We start from the raw sequence: 18015 nt of genomic DNA, 5'->3' as shown, positions 1-18015 counted from the left end.
TTAATTGAAAATCTGTTTTTATTTATTTTTTTCCTTACATTCCAGCTGGTTTTAATCACCTGTCTTTGAAAGTTCTTCCAGATTATGCCTATGGAACATCTCATTTTTTTTTTTTTTACTTTTAATATAGATTATAAGGGGCTACAACTTGTTATAGTAAAGGCTGAAGTATAATTTTTCTGTTTGAGAATTGTACTTCTCTGTTACAATTCATGAAGAAACAGAATTAGTCTAGCAATCCTTAATCCTAAATTAACATTAAACTTGAGTGCGTGATAAAGTCATGTTTTCTAAAAAATAGAGCAGATATATTTTGCTATTCAGAGACAATTCTGTAGCACTGAGATATGAACAGGAGAGGAGTGGTTTATTGGTATAGGAGGTCCTCATTTACTTTGATGGAAGTAAATGGGAATATCATACAAAAATATGTCAATTATATGTCATTAAATGTGGAATCTGCATTTCTTTTAACCCTTAATAGTTAATTGTGCACAGATATTTCAAAAGTAATTAGCAAATTTGAGTCACATGTCAAGTGGCATCAATGAACTCCTGCTTAGTGTAATTCTGAAGTTGGTTATGTAGATCATAACCGTGATGATTTTGAAAACCTCTTCTGTTAGGATTGCATTTATCTGTATGTCGGAGTGTGAGCATTTCTCCTTACTTCTGGAATGTCTTAAGATACAGACCTAGCTCTCAAGATGCTGCTATAGTGCATAAACATCCCATTTGGTTTCAGGATTTTCAGCTGGTTCTTCTCTAAGCTATCAGCCATGCTTAAGGTTACCTTTGAGATGTCATGAGAAGGGCAAAAAAAAAAAAAAAATAGAAAACCAATTCAAACAGTTTGGTTATGTGGGGAAGATTTCTTGGCTGAGACCCAGCCAATACTAGGTTTCTTCTGCATCAGTTCCTCCCATATAGGTTAGAAACTGGTAAAAAATACTACCCTACCAACTTCTTGCCCTAGCTCCAAGCCCTGAAAACCCAAACCCTCCCTACAGTAAGAGCAGGTGAAGCAAATGTGTGCCATAAATCTGCTAGAGCTTATCATGTGCCTGTAGCATCTTTGGGTAGGATTGTGGATGAAGAAGAAAAAGACCACACTGAAGAGGCCTGGCGAGAAATAGTAGACCCTTTATCTAATAGTAGAGAGGACTTTTTCCCTGGGTGCTTTACACTGAGTCTGTCTCCATCAGAGCCTTTCCACAGTGAGATTAGAATACCTGCCTGAAATGTGTTCGACAGTATTTAGCAAGCAGGACTCACAAATGATTAGTGCTGTTACAGAAAAACATGTAATTAGTGGAGACAAACACAACACCCACAGTAAGACAGGAGGTAAAGGAATGTCAGAGCAGTATTGAGAAGAAATGTGTAGTATCCAACTGAGTTCAGAATAAAAAGTAAACACAGATATTGGTACTTTCTGTTTGAAGTGTACTGTGACTGAGAACTTCTCTGATTAAACTGTTATCTGAGTGCTAAAAGCTGTTTTGTTACTTCATTGACTCAACTGAAAGAAAGACTTGTAGTCACGGACAGCTGTCATTTGATGTCTTAAAGTAGATCTCATTCTATTTCAATTTGATGAAAACTTTTATAGCTTCTGTAGTTGTAGTTTTTTCTTTTGTGGTAGTAGACATGCAACTGACTGTCACAAGCAGTATTTTTGATGTTTATTTGTATTCAAACAAGTCATGATTAATAACAACTGTGAAACAAACAAAAAACCAACAAAACAAAAAACTATGGCTCAAAAACTGTACCAAGATATATCTTTGTGAGATACACCATAATATTTAAAAGGTTTATACAAGTTAACTGAAAAGTACTGATCTCGTTATTTGTTCTTCAGTGAATGGAAATGTTGTAGCAGGTTCTGAAATTCAAGAACTGTTCAGGCTGCCAGTCTCTGTTTAGATAAGATAAAGAATCCTAAAATTTGGGGGACATTTTTTTCCCAAGTCTCTGAGTTTCTTGCTGAAACCTGCAGCACTTCCTGTATCACAAAGCATCATTCCAATAACATGATTTAAGGCAAAGAAAGCAGCGTGGACAAATGGGAGTGAGAGACAAAAATGCTTAGCAAGCTTAACAAATGATGGTGGGGAAGTAGTACAATTGCTATCAGTTCCTTTTGTCTCTCAGATGAAAGATAAAGCGACCAAGCAAGAGGACAGCGCAACTTGCAAATTCAAGCACATGTTTTATATCTTTTCCGGAGTTCTGCACTGTTTATTTCCTGTTCAGTAAAATCGGTGATTGCACCCGAAGAGATGAGTGTGATATTGAATCAATAAACCAATATATTTTTGAGCATGTGGTTCTATCTATTCAGTACAAACAATTAAGCCTACATTTAACTTTAATGTTCCTATACAAGGTGGTCTGTGGAATCTCAGCCTATGTAAATAATGGATTTATCTTGCAGCATCTAGAGATCAAATTGGACACTCAGCTTCTAGCCAGTGATTAGTTTATGTTGTGTGCATTTAAAAGAAGTGCGTTCTGATTTAGATTTATTTCCAGTGAAGCAATGTTCATCAGTGGAGTATGAAGAATATTAACAGGATTCAAATTACTTCCAAAACTGCAGTGGCTTTTTTAATGCTTCCACTGGAGTTAACTGTCCTTCCATCCTACAGATTTCCAGCTCAGTGGCTTATAGAATTTGACAAAAAGCCATGTTGCTCTGCGTCTGGCATAATGTCCATTTGATTCTTGCTGATGAGTCTTATTGGTTCCATGTCCAAATTTATATCTAATTAATCAGTTAATGTTGTTTTTGAAGTTCTGGTTGCTTCTTAATGGGAATGATTTTGCTTAAGTCTCATAGCAATTTCAATTTTCATCCATTGGTGCAAGGACTATGTGTTTATATGTAAAGCTGATAAAAAAACAACAACAAAAAGCAAAAAAAAACACATACTATTTTCATTTCTGAACCAGACTTATGTATGAACTTATTTTATAGTTTATTTTTTAAATTATTGTCTAGACTCCAACTTCTGTGAAGTACTAGAATATTAAGCTTTGTACGATGCTTACTCAGCATGTCATTCTGACTTCTGGGACTTTTGCTGTCTCCTTGTCAGATATTAGCTTGCCTTAAAAGCACTGTAATGCCTTAAAGATAATGAACAATTTGGCAGCAAAAATAATTTCTGGTTAATTTGGAGTGTCTGTATAAACTGCTTGGCATCTGAGATCATTGAAACCTATTATACTAGCTATGTTAAAATTGGAATTTATTTCTGTTTGAGTTTTGAAATCTCTCCCTGGGAGAGCCATTTAAATGTAAACGTATATTTTCCCCTTTAACAGTGTCTTATGGGCTATAATGGTAGAGCTCTTTTGCATTTTTATGTTTAATTTTATTGTAAAGAGCCTTGGGATGCATTTGCATGAAAGGCACTATATAAGCTTATTTTGTATTGCATTGTATTGTATTGTGACAAGTGCAATAATCTCCAGGTTTCCTGTCCATTAAAGAACTAATTTCACAGCTCACTAATTATGTGAATGAGAAGGGGAAATAGGTCCGTTTTCTCTAAGGTATACTGAGCAGATGGCATAGTATTTATTTCCACAAGCAGAATCTAAGGTCCTCTCTTGCTTTTGATTCCAAGTCTTGTGTCTGTTTATCAAACAGAAGAGGAATGATTTCAGTTTCTTGTGTACAGTATGTACTGGGAGGCTGCCTCTGTCCTTTGGTAATACAACAGTAGCTAGCATATACCATGACTAGCCCATTTATTTAGAATGGGACATGAAAACAGTTAAAATGAATGCGGATTTCAACGCAATTCTAATTTGCCACTGCTTTGTAGAAAATATTGATTAGGTCTGTCTTAAGGATTTAAACCGATTCCTATAAAAACTTATAAATGAATCAGTTGAATACCTTTGGGACTGTATCTAGTCTGTAATTCCAAATGGAAAACCATTATTTCCTTAGTCTGTATACTTTCCTTCATTGTCAAGGTCTTGCTACTTTGCTAATCTATTTTTTTCTTCTCACTGACGGAAATAACTGACATGAGTCAAACCTGCATGCGTACAGTGCAGCCTCCTAAAACACTGCTTTCTTTAAGGTAGTGTGAGTCATCAGAGGTACTGGTGTCCTTCTGTGATCCTATAAAATTGATATTTGGGCCCTTATTTCAGTTTTAAAAAGAGAAGAACTGAGACTAAAGGTCCTGACGCTTCTGTGGGACTTGGCAATCAGGCTGTCACAGTGCTGCACAATCAGATAGTTTTCTCCCTGTAGTGTAATGAGCGGTGCTAAACTTCTGTTTCGTTCCCTCACTGCTGGGTTGTCACTTGTTTTCATTTTGTGCTCATGGTGCTGATTTCATTCTAATTTTAGACGGATGCAGCTCTAATGTATGATGCAGTTCATGTGGTATCAGTGGCTGTCCAGCAGTTCCCACAGATGACTGTCAGTTCACTACAGTGTAATCGCCACAAACCATGGCGCTTTGGGACCCGCTTTATGAGTCTCATTAAGGAGGTAAGTCACTAATAAAATATATCCTGCTTCCTTATTTTCCTTCCTCCCAACTCCCATTTCATTTTATTCTAATTCTACTTGAATTCTGCTTTTTTATTTTTTAGTAGGTGAGTGAGACTATGAGCTTACGTTTAAAGAGATTGACAGATAAGAAAACATTTTTATTTGCGAACAGGTTTTCCAGTCCTAGTTGGAACAAAGTGTATCATACACAGAAACATAAAAAGGGTAAAATAACTGCATTCTAAATAAAACTTTTAATTGTGGATACTTCTGAGTGTTTTTGGAATGTTTGTGGAATTAAAAAAACAACCCCCCAAGACCCCAAACCATAGACTAACTATGAAAAATTCAGCAACTAAATGCTAGTATAAGTTTGAAGAGGCCAAGAATGAAGTTTTAATTTTCACTTCTTTTGCCATGGTAAATATATATAGCATTGTTCTCCTAGTATACTGCTGAGATATGGTTAGATAAATTTAAAGTTATAGTACTATCTAGGAGATTTAAGGTGCTTAAGATTATAGAATATTCAAATAGGGTATTCTTGTACTGTAAATAACTACTAGTTTCTCATTCTAGATATGCAAAATACCATGGTAAAGATAAATATTTGCAATGGAATATAATCCTGTTTTTAATACTAATTGATTTTAAGATAACTTTGTCTTCCATACTTCTTCCTCTAGTTTAATATAGTTTAAGAACCATGCTGACTGTAAGTTTATTTTTTTTATTTTTTTTTAATAGGATATTAATTAAATTAGTAAGGAATCAACTCTGAAAGACTGGCTCAGTGACCTCAATTTTTGGTGTCTTAGCATGGTTTCAGAGGACGCAGCATCTTGCAAAATTTTGACTCAAATGTCCTGACAGAAGAATTAAATCCAGAGTTAATGGAAGAGATTCGGGTTGGGGAGCAGGGAAACAGAACTGCATGAATAGTGTATGCATTAATAATGGAGAAATGAAGAGTTTATTGGCTAACGTGGAAAGTTGATTAAAAAGTTGTCTATGAAGATTAAAGAAAGGTTAATTTAATTAGCAAAAAGTGAATATGATATATATATATATATTTAAATCAGCCACAATGATTTAGGTAAATAATATTCCCATTTTGACAGAATTTGGTAAAATTTTTCTTTCTGGGGAAATATAGGAAGAGGTATTTATAGACTTTTTTTTTCTTTTCCTCTAGGCTCACTGGGAAGGTCTCACAGGCAGGATAACTTTCAACAAATCTAATGGCTTAAGGACGGATTTTGATTTAGATGTTATCAGCCTCAAGGAAGAAGGTCTTGAAAAGGTGTGTAAGATGTTTATCTCTAAACTGATGTAAAACATAAAAACTTAGCCTCCTTTGCCCCCTCCCTCCCTCTAATCTCACAAAAGGAACTTATTTTTTTCCTCTGGATAAAAAACAAACATTTATATACCATCTACAACAAAATGAAATTTTATATGGGAATAAATATGTGGATTTGAAAGTTTTTTTTTTTTTCAGAAATAGTTCTGACTCAAAACCTTATGTGTGTAGGGTTGTTTTTTCTTAGAAGACAGTAAAACTGAAACATTAGTTCTGACAACTTAAATACTTTTTATGCAATATGTTTTTCCCCATGGTGGATTTTGTGTGTTTCAGCACCATTAAAATTAAAAACATTGAGATTTTCCTCTTAGTATTTGTGCATGTCTCTCAGACAATTGTGTCATTATTACAAAGCAAATTCCCCTAAGTAAGTATGAACATTATTTCTTCTCTTCAAAAATGTGGGAGACTCCAGATCTATACTTCCTCTTACCATGGCTCATTGGTTCTGGATACTTATGAAAACAGGTCTATACATTTAGGTGTTTGATTCCAAAGGAAGTTCTTTCCAAATGCTAGTGTCACTTTCTTCAGACAATGCCATAACAAATGGATAAACATTGTTCAATTCAGTCAATTTCAGAGAGTCGAGGGGACCTGCCAAGCACATTTCACTTCATTGTCAAGTGGAAGTACTGTGCTAAATCCCTAGGTGCTCAAATTTGAATGTCACAACCATAAAATTTGGAGTTCTTGGATTCAGAAAATCTGCCTTGAAATATGAGACAGACCTGAGAGAAAAAATTAGAGGAATCCTTAGAATATCTTGAAAAGCATACCTTTTCTACATACCTACTTCTTAAATATAATTTCAGGAAACAAGACTTAAAAATGACTGTTGATGCTGCAAGTAGATTTTCATGCTGCCATTGTATATCATACAAATAATACCCATTAAAAAAAATAAATCAGGAGTTTAACATCAACTTCTAAATTGAGACTCTACGTAAAGGCATTACAATGTACAGGCTTTCAAAAACGTTTAATGTGTTACATGTAGAGTGCCTATTCCCTGCCTGATATCTGGCTTCAAAATCTTCTAAAGTTGCTAATCTGGTGTCTGACAGTAGCCTCTTAACTGCATACTTCTAGCCACATCCATAGTTTTGAGAGAACCTGGTGAAGAGTAGACAGTTGGACCTTGAACCACGCATTATAGTTTGATCTATATTGAGCTTAGCTTTACATACAGTTCCAATCCCATCACCTATGTGTAAACATGTGGGTATATGTATTTGTATTTTCTTTGCATCTTACTAATTTGGTAAAATTTGCCTGAAAAAGAAATAAAATAATTTTGGAATTTCTCTGTATTTTAAGAGAGAACTTTTATTCTTTCCTTGGAATACAAGTTTTCTATTTGTAAGGGGCATTAAAAATTAAGAATAGGCAGCCTGACAAGTTTGTCTATCTTCTGACATGAATTTTTTCTTCTACAGAGATAGAGGGAGAGACTGAAAGATTAAGAAATGTCCTTTTTTGAATCCTAATATTGTCGAGATTTGAACTAATGGCCTTGGGAACACCTACATCTATTTGGCCTACCTACGTAACTCCACAGTGATCTGAAAAAAGATCACGTTCCCCTTCATCACTGACCAACCTGGTATAGAGAGGCAATGCAGGAGGCTGCAGTGTCTCACAATGTTATGATCAGCAGACAAAGGTTTCCATCTGCAGGGCAATGTATTTAGTTTTTATTTACTGTATAGTTGTTATTTAGATGTGGTGTTCTGTAAACACTCTGCTTTCCTTCATCTTCAGATAAAGTTTTATCCTCTGTTGCCCCAAGGCAATATTGTACTGACAAATAAAAAAGAAAATTCAGGGAAACCACCATGCTGCAGTTCTATTTCGTTTTTTTTTTTTTTTCTCCTGCAAATAGCTGAATAGAGACATTAGTTTAAACAACATATTTCTCCAAACGTTTTTCCCTGATACTAGTTTTGGGATATTAATGTTTTCTTATTAGGAAGATATCACAGAATCATCTAGGTTGGAAGAGACCTCCAAGATCACCTAGTCCAACCTTTGACCTAACACTAACAAGTCCTCCACTAAACCATATCACTAAGCTCAACATCTAAATGTCTTTTAAAGACCTCCAGGGATGGTGACTCAACCACTTCCATGGACAGCCCATTCCACTGCCTAACAACCCTTTCAGTAAAGAAGTTCTTCCTAATATCCAACCTAAACCTCCCCTGGCGCAACTTTAGCCCATTCCCCCTCATCCTGTCACTAGGCATGTGGGAGAATAGACCAACCCCCACCTCACTCAAAGAAGTTCATAAGGTGTGAGCTTGCTTTGAAACAACTAAATAGGTAATGTGATTTTCAAAAAGGTCCAGTGGAAAACCTGTGATTATAGAACTAAACTATATCTTAAAACATGAAGCAATGCTTGGATATTAAAATGGCTTACTATGAAGTATTCCATGAAGGGAGTTAGGCAAAGTTAAGGAAAGACAGTGTATAATTGTGATTAAAGTTGCAAAGCAAATTTGCTTTGTTTATGAGAATAGTAGGAACAATGCAACCTGTCTTCCTTACTGAAAACATAAATGGAAGAGTTTATGACATGGGAATAGCTGAATAAGTCAGTAGTGGCTGAAGAGTCTGCATATAAGGAAGTGATAAGCTGTTGAAAATGAGAAAAGGAAGTCTCTGAAATCTAGGATGACTATAAGGACATCAGGCGGCATTTGAGAACTATCAAGCAGCATGGGTTTTCAGGAAAAAAATCTTTAAAGTGTACTTAATTTCTTTCCTGGCAGAAATGCAAAACAATTAAAGGAAGGGAGACAGTGTAATATATTTGCATTCAAGTGACATACCTGGTACTACTTCACAACCTTACTAAAAAAAAGTTGACTTTATTAACAATTTTTTGTTAATAAGTATGTGGACTGGAACTTTCCCAGGAGAACATTGATGTAAGATAGTGCATAATGGATGTGTAGTGGGCTAAAGGAATGGTATCTTCCATATGGATCTGTATTATATGTTCGTTTTATATTTTACCTTCCATATCAATATAAAGGTAGAAATGCAAAAGCATGTTAATTTAATTCTTAGTTGACAATATATTAGGAGATACATAACCCACTGAAAATACAGAAGTAAAAAAAAAAAGTCTACAGAGATTAGAAATATGTGAAGGAAATAAAAACACAGAAAATACAGTACTCTAAAACACAGACTTGGGAAGTAGTAATAATGAAAGATATGTGAGAGACAATAACAGAAACAGTAGTAAAAGGATATGGATGTTTTAAAACAACCAATGTGTGCTTGAGCTGTGTATATGGGTGCTCAGAGAAAAGGAGCATCTTCACTGCCTTTGTGGTGCACTTTGTGGTGCATTTTTGCTTTAAAGGGATGTGATAATATTACTTCTTCAACAAAATATTCTGACAAGCTTTGGAATGAACAGTAACAATTAGTTATCATTATTAAAGTTTAGGAGTTGGGAAAGTGTTGGCAAAGAATGATGAGGAATGCTACACATTTAAAGATACATATAAGCAAAAGTAGAGCAGTTACTGTAGGGTGTAGTGATAGCGGATTAGGAAAAGGATGGTTGTTCAGAAAAATGTATTGGTTGCCCAGAGAAATAGTGGATGCCCCATCCCTGGAGGTGTTGGATGAGACCCTGGGCAACCTGACCTAATGGGTAGCATCCCTGCTCATGGCAGGGAGGGTTGGAACTAGATGACCTTTAAGGTCTCTTTGGACCTAAGCCATTCTGTGATGATTCCATTAAGGAAACTTAAGCTATATGCTCATTAGCCTGAATTGCTTAGTATTTGATTCTTATAGGTTATTTTACTGAGAAAGAGAAATCCATCTCAACTAAAAATGTCTTCAAAGAAAACTTGTTTATTCTGAAAGAACGCAAACCCTATTATGCTTTCCAGTAGAGAGAATACATTTTAGCCAGTTCTTTCATTTGAGAGCTGTTTTTCCTTCCCTCCCCTCCCCTCATCTTCCCTTCTCTTTCCATTGTTTTCATTTTAAAGCTGAATCTCATTCACTTCGCACTCTCTCCTCTCTCTGTCCCCTTCCTTTACATTGTGTGCTCCATCTCTCCATCATACACATTTTTTCCTGCACTCTTCTACTAACTCCTCCTCTCCCTACTGTGGTGGCTTTACCCAGCTGTGCAGCTGAACTCCTCCATAACCACTCTCTCACTCCCCATCCTCAAAGGGAAGGGGGGAGAAAATACGATGAAAAGGGCTCAAGGGTTGAGGTAAGGACAGGGTGATCACTCAACTATTATCATCACGGGTAAAACAGACTCAGCATAGGGAGTTTAATATAATTGATTGCCTATCACAAATGGACTAGAACAGTCAGAAACTACAAGCAAACTAAAAACACTTGCACTCCATCCACCCTCTTCTACCACCTCCTCGCCCTGCGTGGTGCAGGGGAACAGGGAACAGGGGCTGTGGTCAGTCCCTAATGCTTCGTCTCTGCTGTTCCTTCATGGTCACTCTCTGCCCCTGCTCCGCATGGGGTCCCTCCCACGGGGTGCTGTCCTTCCCGAACTTATCCTGTGTGGGCTTCCCACAAGCAGCAGCTCTTCAAGAACTGCTCCAACATGGCTCCGTACCACAGGGTCCATCCATCAGGAGCAAACTGCTCCAACACGGGTCCCCCATGGGTGGCAGCTCCCCCCATACCCCCTGCTCCTGCGTGGGCTCCTCTCCATGGGCTGCAGCTCCGGCCCGAGGCCTGCTCCTGCAGGGGCTCTCCATGGGCCGCAGCCTCCTCCAGGCCACACCCACCTGCTCCACCGGGGGCTCCTTCACAGGCTGCAGCGTGGAGCCAGAAGAGGCCAGAGCATGGGCCTCTTCAAGGTCTGCAGGGAACTTCAGCTCTGTCACCTGGAGCACCTCCTGCCCTACTTCTGCACTGACCTTGGGGTCTGCAGGGCTGTTTCTCTCACAATTTCTCATTCCTTTCTCCCAGTTGTTGTGAAACTACTGTTCCACAGCATTTTTTTTTTTCCCTTTCTTAGATATGTTCTCACAGAGGCATAAACATTATTGTCCTTTGGCTCAGCTTTGGCCAGCAGTGGGTCCCCTTTTGGAGCCAGCTGGAGCTGGCTCTGATCTGACATGGGGCAACTGCACCCCTGCATCCCCCCGCTACCAAACCCTTTCCACATGAAACCACTACGTGTGCCTCCTTCACCTTTTCTCCTTTCCCTTTTTCCCTCTCTATTGTTCTTTCCACCCCACCTTCTACTTTTCCAATATCTCTTCTCATGTCCCTCTCCATCTCTTTGTCCTTTCCATTCCCTTTCTTTCTGTTTTCCTATTTCTTCAGGAACCCTTCGTCATCTTTGTCAGTCTCTTGCATGTTCTTTATGTTCTTCCCAAACCAGCATCTTGTCAGGCATCTCTATCTATGAATTTAAAATGATTTTTTGAAAACAAAACAAAACCAAAACTTTGGAGAGGAGAAAAGAGAATTATTGTGAAATATTTGTAGAAGACCTATTTTTTATAGATTTTTTTTTTAATTTGACAAATAAATTGTATAGTTAATAGGAAATTACCTAAATCTTGTGCCCTACTTGTAACCACTGCTCATTCTGAAGTCAGTGACGACAGAGAAATTGCTCATCACGTTTAAAAAAATGCCTTCTGTAAACATAGATTGCATGAATTACCTGTTCCTGAAACTCTTGAATGAGGGGTGATAATCAAGCATCGAAAAAAAAAAAAGTATGCTTTTTCCAAATAAAAATTCCTGTCTGACAAAAATGATAGTTTCCTGGAAGATGAAAATGACAAAATTAATTGATGATTTGAGTGCTGCTAATGTAAGGTACAAAAAAAAACCAAAAATTGCTCACGGTCAATCTGGCCAGACTGCAACTATTTATGGTTAAGTACAGTAGAAATCCCAAACTGTGGCAATCTGGTGTAATAAGCAAATTGTCATTCAAAACATAATCAATCAGTGTTTGCATTGAAGTCACATCATGAGGAAAATTATCTTATGCTTCAAGGAGATAACACATACCTAAATTTAATACATTTAATATGAAAATTTGTCACTGAAAAAGAATCACATTTATTGAATAGAGAGGTTAACAACTGGATTGAAATCTTGCTCAGCATCCGATACACAGAACAAAGATAGATGACACAAAATGAGTTGTAATCCATCGTCTAGGATATCAGATCTTGTTTTATTTAATATTTTTCTTAATGACATGGGAAAAAAAAAAACACAAACCAGAAGTATGGGTATTAACATATTTCTCAGAGAGAAAGTAGTTTTATTTTTATTTTTTTAAGAAACTAGAATAACTGAAGCAATACCCAAATTGGAAAGACATAAATATGAAGAAATAATATTATTAAGACAGGAGAATAGTTATTTTCTTGAAGTAATCACTGGTGTACTACTAACTACTGTACAAAATGTAAAAAAGACGGTTAACTAGAGACACATTTCTCAATTATTTGGGGGTTGAATAACTCTGTGATGCTGGCTCCATAGATGGACAATTGGTGCCACTGCAGAGGGGCAATGATCCTTCCTATTACAATGCTTATGGCACTTCACTGTGAGTAGTAGGTAGTTTTTGTTGACTCAAATTCAGAAATAAAGGTTCCTTCTCTTAGGGGAGTTTTGAAGTAAAGTAATGACAAGGGAAATGTGCTTATTCATAAATTTATTTTTCTCAAACATGCTGAAGTAAGAAAGCTATTTTAATGTATTAAATGTTTGTGTATAACATCTCATCAGACTTATAGTAAACTAGTTTGGAGTATATATAAGCTCAGCAAATTTAAGTTGCAAGAATGTACAATGCTTCTTTTTTGGGGTGATGGTGAATTATATTGGATTGATCTTAGTAAGGGTAGTAGATTTGAAGAAAGTCTGAATTTTACTAAAGGAACTACGAACTTTTTCCCTCCATTGCCATTGAAACAATTAATTTAGATTTTTTTCATAAATAATTTGCTGAATTATGCTCAGCATGACTCGAAGCAGATTTTTACTAAATAGAAAACTGCATTTTTATTTTAAAGTGGAAAGAGGTGTTTAAGGAAATGTTGGACTTAGTGCTTGGTTTAGTGGGTGACATCGGTGGTAGAGGGATGTTTGGACCAGATGATCTTGGAGGTCTTTTCTAACCATAATGATTCTATATGCTTTAGACATGCTAGAGGAGATAAATTAAAATCATGCTGTACCTTTGAAAATCATTGGGATGAAAGGAAGCTACCACTTCTTTTAAAACTGTTAACTAGCTGAATGTGAACTTTTTATTTGTATACAAGCTTATTTTACAATCTAGTTATTTAGGGCACTCAAATGGAAGAACTGGGAATCAAAGCCTGGGAATGCGGGCTTCTCATTATTACTTTTTTGATAACTTTTGAAAAGTTTCTGTTTCAGTGCCATATTGAACTTACAGGGGGAAAATCAGACAGTTGCCCTGTGACTATATTTACTATATGAACATCCTCTCTGCTGTGTACATTAGTGTATCAGGTTGTTTCAGTTTAAAGGAGAACTTGAAATTTTGTTGGAAATAGATATGATGCAGTAGAAGTAAATTGCAAGTTGTTTGAATTGAAGTTACATGTAGCAGAGTACCTTGATTTGCTTTTTCAACATTTATGGCATTTAAAGTACTCTTGATTTTTTAGTGAAAACCCATTAGCAATTCTGTTCTGTTCAAAAGGCTATTTTAGAATTAAAACATCGTGCTTAAGTAAATAGAAAAAAATGAATTTAATGCATTGTTTATGCACTGTTTTCTCTAGAAGGAGCAGTTTTGGGAAGATGTATATGTGATACTGTTCCACATAGTACATCAGAATGCCTGGCATAAGTTTTTGAGTTCATTAATAACATGCAAAAGATGTACTATGTGGAACATCCTACTTTTGTTCCATTTCTTAGATTATTGATTTACAAAAATAGATGATTTTGTGCAACGCAAGTATACTTAACCTCATTTAGAAAAATAACGCAATAGTTTATCAAGATACAAGTTCCTTTTTAAAATTGTGCAGTTGATAGTTCTTATTAGTCTAGATGGATGTAGTAGATAAAACCCAAAATCTAATAGTTGATAATTATTCATTTGCTTGTGGCTGTAACTGTATTAAAAAGTAGGGGAAGAAGTATTTTAATTAATAGTGTGTTGGCTTTTGTCCAGATATATCTGAATTATGAACCACAGAATAAAATATATGATTTAATGAATTCGGGGTTTGAAAATGATCAAATAAGGTGATGACATTCCCTTAGAAATTTTTGTGCTACTCGTGTTACTGAAACTGAATCTTACAGGGGAGATTAGTATAGGTTCAATTATGTGTATAAAACAGCAGGGATAGACTCAAGCTCTGGTCTTTGTCACTCCTTATTAGTCTATTTTCCTAGTTTGCTCTTTCGTCAAAGTAGAAGGAACACTTTGATTGCTTTAACTAACAGAATATTGCAACAAAAAGTTCTCAGTCCTTTTACAGTTTCTTAATTGTGGCCAAACTGCAGGGCTGATTGTTTTGGGTTCCTAAAAACCTTTCAAGTCACAAAATGAAGTAATACTAAAATAGTAAATGAAGAATTTTTTTTTTAATAGTAAGCTTTGATTTCAGTGCTTTGAGATGATTTGTTCGATGTTATTGTCCAATTGTATTTGAGACACGTGTTCCCCCTTCTTCCCTTCACAGTTCTGTCTTCACTATAAGAGGTACTGAATAGCCAAAATTTAAGAATCATAGCCATTCAAAGGAGTGGCCCTTGTCTTGTAACTGAGTGTTATATGCAAAGAAGAAAGATAAAATGTTCCTGACGAACAGGACATGGTAGAAAAAGAGATCAAACTTGCCTTTTCTCTCTTACAGCTTCTGCTGATTCATACTCCACTGTATGCTCGGTTTTAAAGATTAAACTCTCTTTATTCAAGCCATACTGAATTGTGTCCTAAATTTAGTTGACAGCCATGCTGTAATGAATCGCTTAAAAGCAGTTTCTCAGGAATCAGTTTGAAAGATTTGACAAATATTCCTCTGTATGTGTTTATATATATGCATATATATACATATGTATATATATATATTCACAATAAAACCTGCTACCTCACAGAATTATTGAATTACTGTCCATATTCAATTTTAAAGAATCTTCAGCTCATATTGTAGATGTTGCTGAGTATTTGAAGTAATATTTAAAATATTTTCTAAAAACAAAAAAAATAAAGTTTTTATTTTCTAGACAGTGTAGTAATACAAAAAATAATCTGATGTCTAAAACCAGATGTATTTATTGCGTGCCTGCTTTCATTTTACAGTGATGAAATTGCAGATGAATGATATAAGCGTAAGACCCACTACTTACCACTTAGTACATGAGATTGTCCTTGACCTGAACCTTAAATCATAACCCTGGTTCCTAGCTTAGATAAAAATCCTATTGACTTTGCTGGAGTAAGAAATTCAAGGTACAAAGTGTCAAAAGATATATATACTGAACATTTATCTGGAAATCAGTTAAGTTATTTCACTTTCAGCCTTCCCTGTTACATTTTTACGAAAACATCTTTTGCCCGTCTGTTCTCTCTGATGAGAGAAAACGATAGGTCTTTCTGTAGAGAGGATGCTCTATGCTCTGCAAATGAATTTCCACCCAACTATTGAGTTACCTTCAAATGTGGTTTATCTTGAAGTATGAAAGTTAAATGGAAAATTAAGTATTCAGTGTGGCTGTAGACATTATACGCATCGTTTTTCCCCTTATGTCACACTTCACGAAACACAATCTGAAGTATCATGAATCATATATTAAAAAAGTAGGCTTTCAATGTAATGACAAAAGATAATGAAACAGGGGTGAATAATAAGTGCTACTGATCTTTTTTTCTTCTGTAGCAATCTGTTTTTCCTTAAAGCATTATTTTCTAGACATTGAAATGTAACTAATGGACAATTTACATAGTAATATACTGTTTTATAGGTTGGAACTTGGGATCCACTGAGTGGCCTTAACATGACAGAGAATCAGAAAGGAAAACCAGCAAACATCACGGATTCCCTGTCCAATCGCTCCTTAATTGTTACCACCATTTTGGTAAGCAACTATATCTACATTTCCAGAAACACAGGAAAACTGAAAGAACATGCTATACTAATTACAACAGTAATGAACAATCTGTAATATATGTTACAGTTACTTAGCAATTACTGTGTCATGAATGAACTCCATTTGTTAAGTTGGTAATGCATATTTACTCTCATCAAAATTGTAAGTAAATTATCCGTTTAGAATTATGTCAGTTGATGAGTAATTTCAGTTTCCTTATTATTGACTAAATGTTTGGATAATTGACAAAACAGTTCAGCACCATGTGAGAGGACAAAACTTGTTTGATTCAAACAAAGTAGTCTGGCTATAAGCCATACAAAATTTATTGCTTTCATGTGCTACTTAACATCATGATACCACTTTTAAGGAAAGTAGGAAGTGTTTATGGAGCAGATCATCTTGAGTGCCATCACATGGCACATTCAGGGCAACCAGGTGATCAGGCGCAGTCAGCATGGCTTTATGAAAGGCAGGCCCTGCTTAACTAACCTGATCTCCTTCTATGACAAGGTAACCTGCTTAGTGGATGAGAGAAATGCTGTGGATGTGGTTTACCTAGATTTTAGTAAAGCTTTTGATATTGTTTTCCACAGCATTCTTCTGCAGAAACTAGTTGCTCATGGTTTGGACAGGCATACACTTTGCTGAGTAAAAAACTGTCTGGGTGGCTATGCCCAAAGAGTTGTGGTAAATGGAGTTAAATCCAGATGATGGCTGGTTACAAGTGATGTCCCCCAGGCCTCAGTTTTGGACCGGATCTCTTCAATATCTTTATCGATGATCTAGAAAAGGGGATCAAGTACACTCGCTAAGTTTGCAGATGACACCAAGAGGCAGGAGTGTTCCTACCCTGAGGGTAGGAAGGCTCTACAGACGGATCTGTATAGTCTGGACCAATGGGCCAAGGCCAACTATGTGAAGTACAGCAATGATAAGCGTTGGTCCTGTGCTTGGGTCACGACAACCCCGTTCAGCATTTTAAGTTGGGGGAAGAGTGGCTGGAAAGATGGCCAGCAGAAAAGCACCTGGGGTTATTGGTCAATAGCCGGCTGAATATGAGCCAGCAGGGTGCTCAGGTGGCCAAGAAGGCCAACAGCATCCTGACTTGTATCAGAAATAGTGTGTCATGAAGTCCCCTGTGAATGTCCCCCTGTACTCAGCTCTGGTGGGACCAAAGCTAGAATATTGTATTCAGTTTTGGGCCCCTCACTAAAAGAAAGACATTGAGGTGATGGAGCATGTCCAAAGAAAGGCAATGAAGCTGGTGAAGGATCTAGAGAGCAAGCCTTACGAGGAGCAGCTGACAGAACTGAGGTTATTTAGCCTAGAGAAAAGGAGGCTCAGAGAAGACCTTATTACTTTCTACAGCTACCTCAAAGGAGGTTGTAGTGGGGTGGGGGCTGATCTATTCTCCCAAGCAACAAACAGTAGTTCAAGAAGAAGTGGCCTCAAGTTGTGCCAGGGAATGTTGGCTGTCAGGAAAAAAAAATAATTCACTGAAAGAGTTGTAAAGCATTGGAACAGGCTGCCCAGGGAAGTGGTTGAGTTACCATCCCCGGAAGAATTTAAAAGATGTGGAGATGTGATATTTAAGGACGTGTTTTAGTGATAGACTTGGCAGTGCTAGGTTAAAATTTGATCAGATGATCTTAGAGGTCTTTTCCAACCTAAATGATTCTATGATTCATCATTTTCATCAGAGTTATTGCATGATAATTAAGTTGAAAATTTTAATCAGATTTAATTATTTTATTATGGATCAGAAGAAACATTTCAAGTAACTTCTTTTTCATTACCATTACTGACAAATTCACTGTGGTGAATGAGATGTTTTTGACTTTCTTACAGTTACGTGTATTTAGTTACATAGAAATAAATGTTCAGTAATTTCCAAACCATAATTTTGAAATAGCAATTTTAATTGCAAGAAATTAAAAATTTTCCAGAAGTGCATCTGCTGTATTTGTTGGCTGTCACCACCATTGTGAGTTTGCAG

General features: G+C 36.3%; 1 protein-coding gene across 6 annotated transcripts in view; it reads left to right on the top strand.

Moving 5' to 3' along the window:
* The window catches only part of GRIK2 (glutamate ionotropic receptor kainate type subunit 2), a 413364-nt gene that overhangs the window by 213626 nt on the left and 181723 nt on the right, over positions 1 to 18015 (top strand). For 5 of the 6 annotated variants that reach the window (XM_048054417.2, XM_048054420.2, XM_048054416.2 and 2 more), the window contains 3 exons: positions 4379 to 4522; positions 5721 to 5828; positions 15891 to 16004. In XM_048054417.2, the coding sequence (XP_047910374.1) occupies positions 4379 to 4522; positions 5721 to 5828; positions 15891 to 16004 (366 nt within the window). Of the gene's footprint in view, positions 1 to 4378; positions 4523 to 5720; positions 5829 to 7330; positions 7743 to 15890; positions 16005 to 18015 lie in introns of those variants that run through there. The other variant, XM_048054423.2, reaches the window with a different exon arrangement.

This window comes from Anser cygnoides, chromosome 3, assembly GCF_040182565.1.
Source record: "Anser cygnoides isolate HZ-2024a breed goose chromosome 3, Taihu_goose_T2T_genome, whole genome shotgun sequence".
NCBI lineage: Eukaryota > Metazoa > Chordata > Aves > Anseriformes > Anatidae > Anser > Anser cygnoides.
The sequence above is the reverse complement of the archived record's forward strand: the minus strand, read 5'-3'. Positions and strand labels throughout refer to the sequence as shown.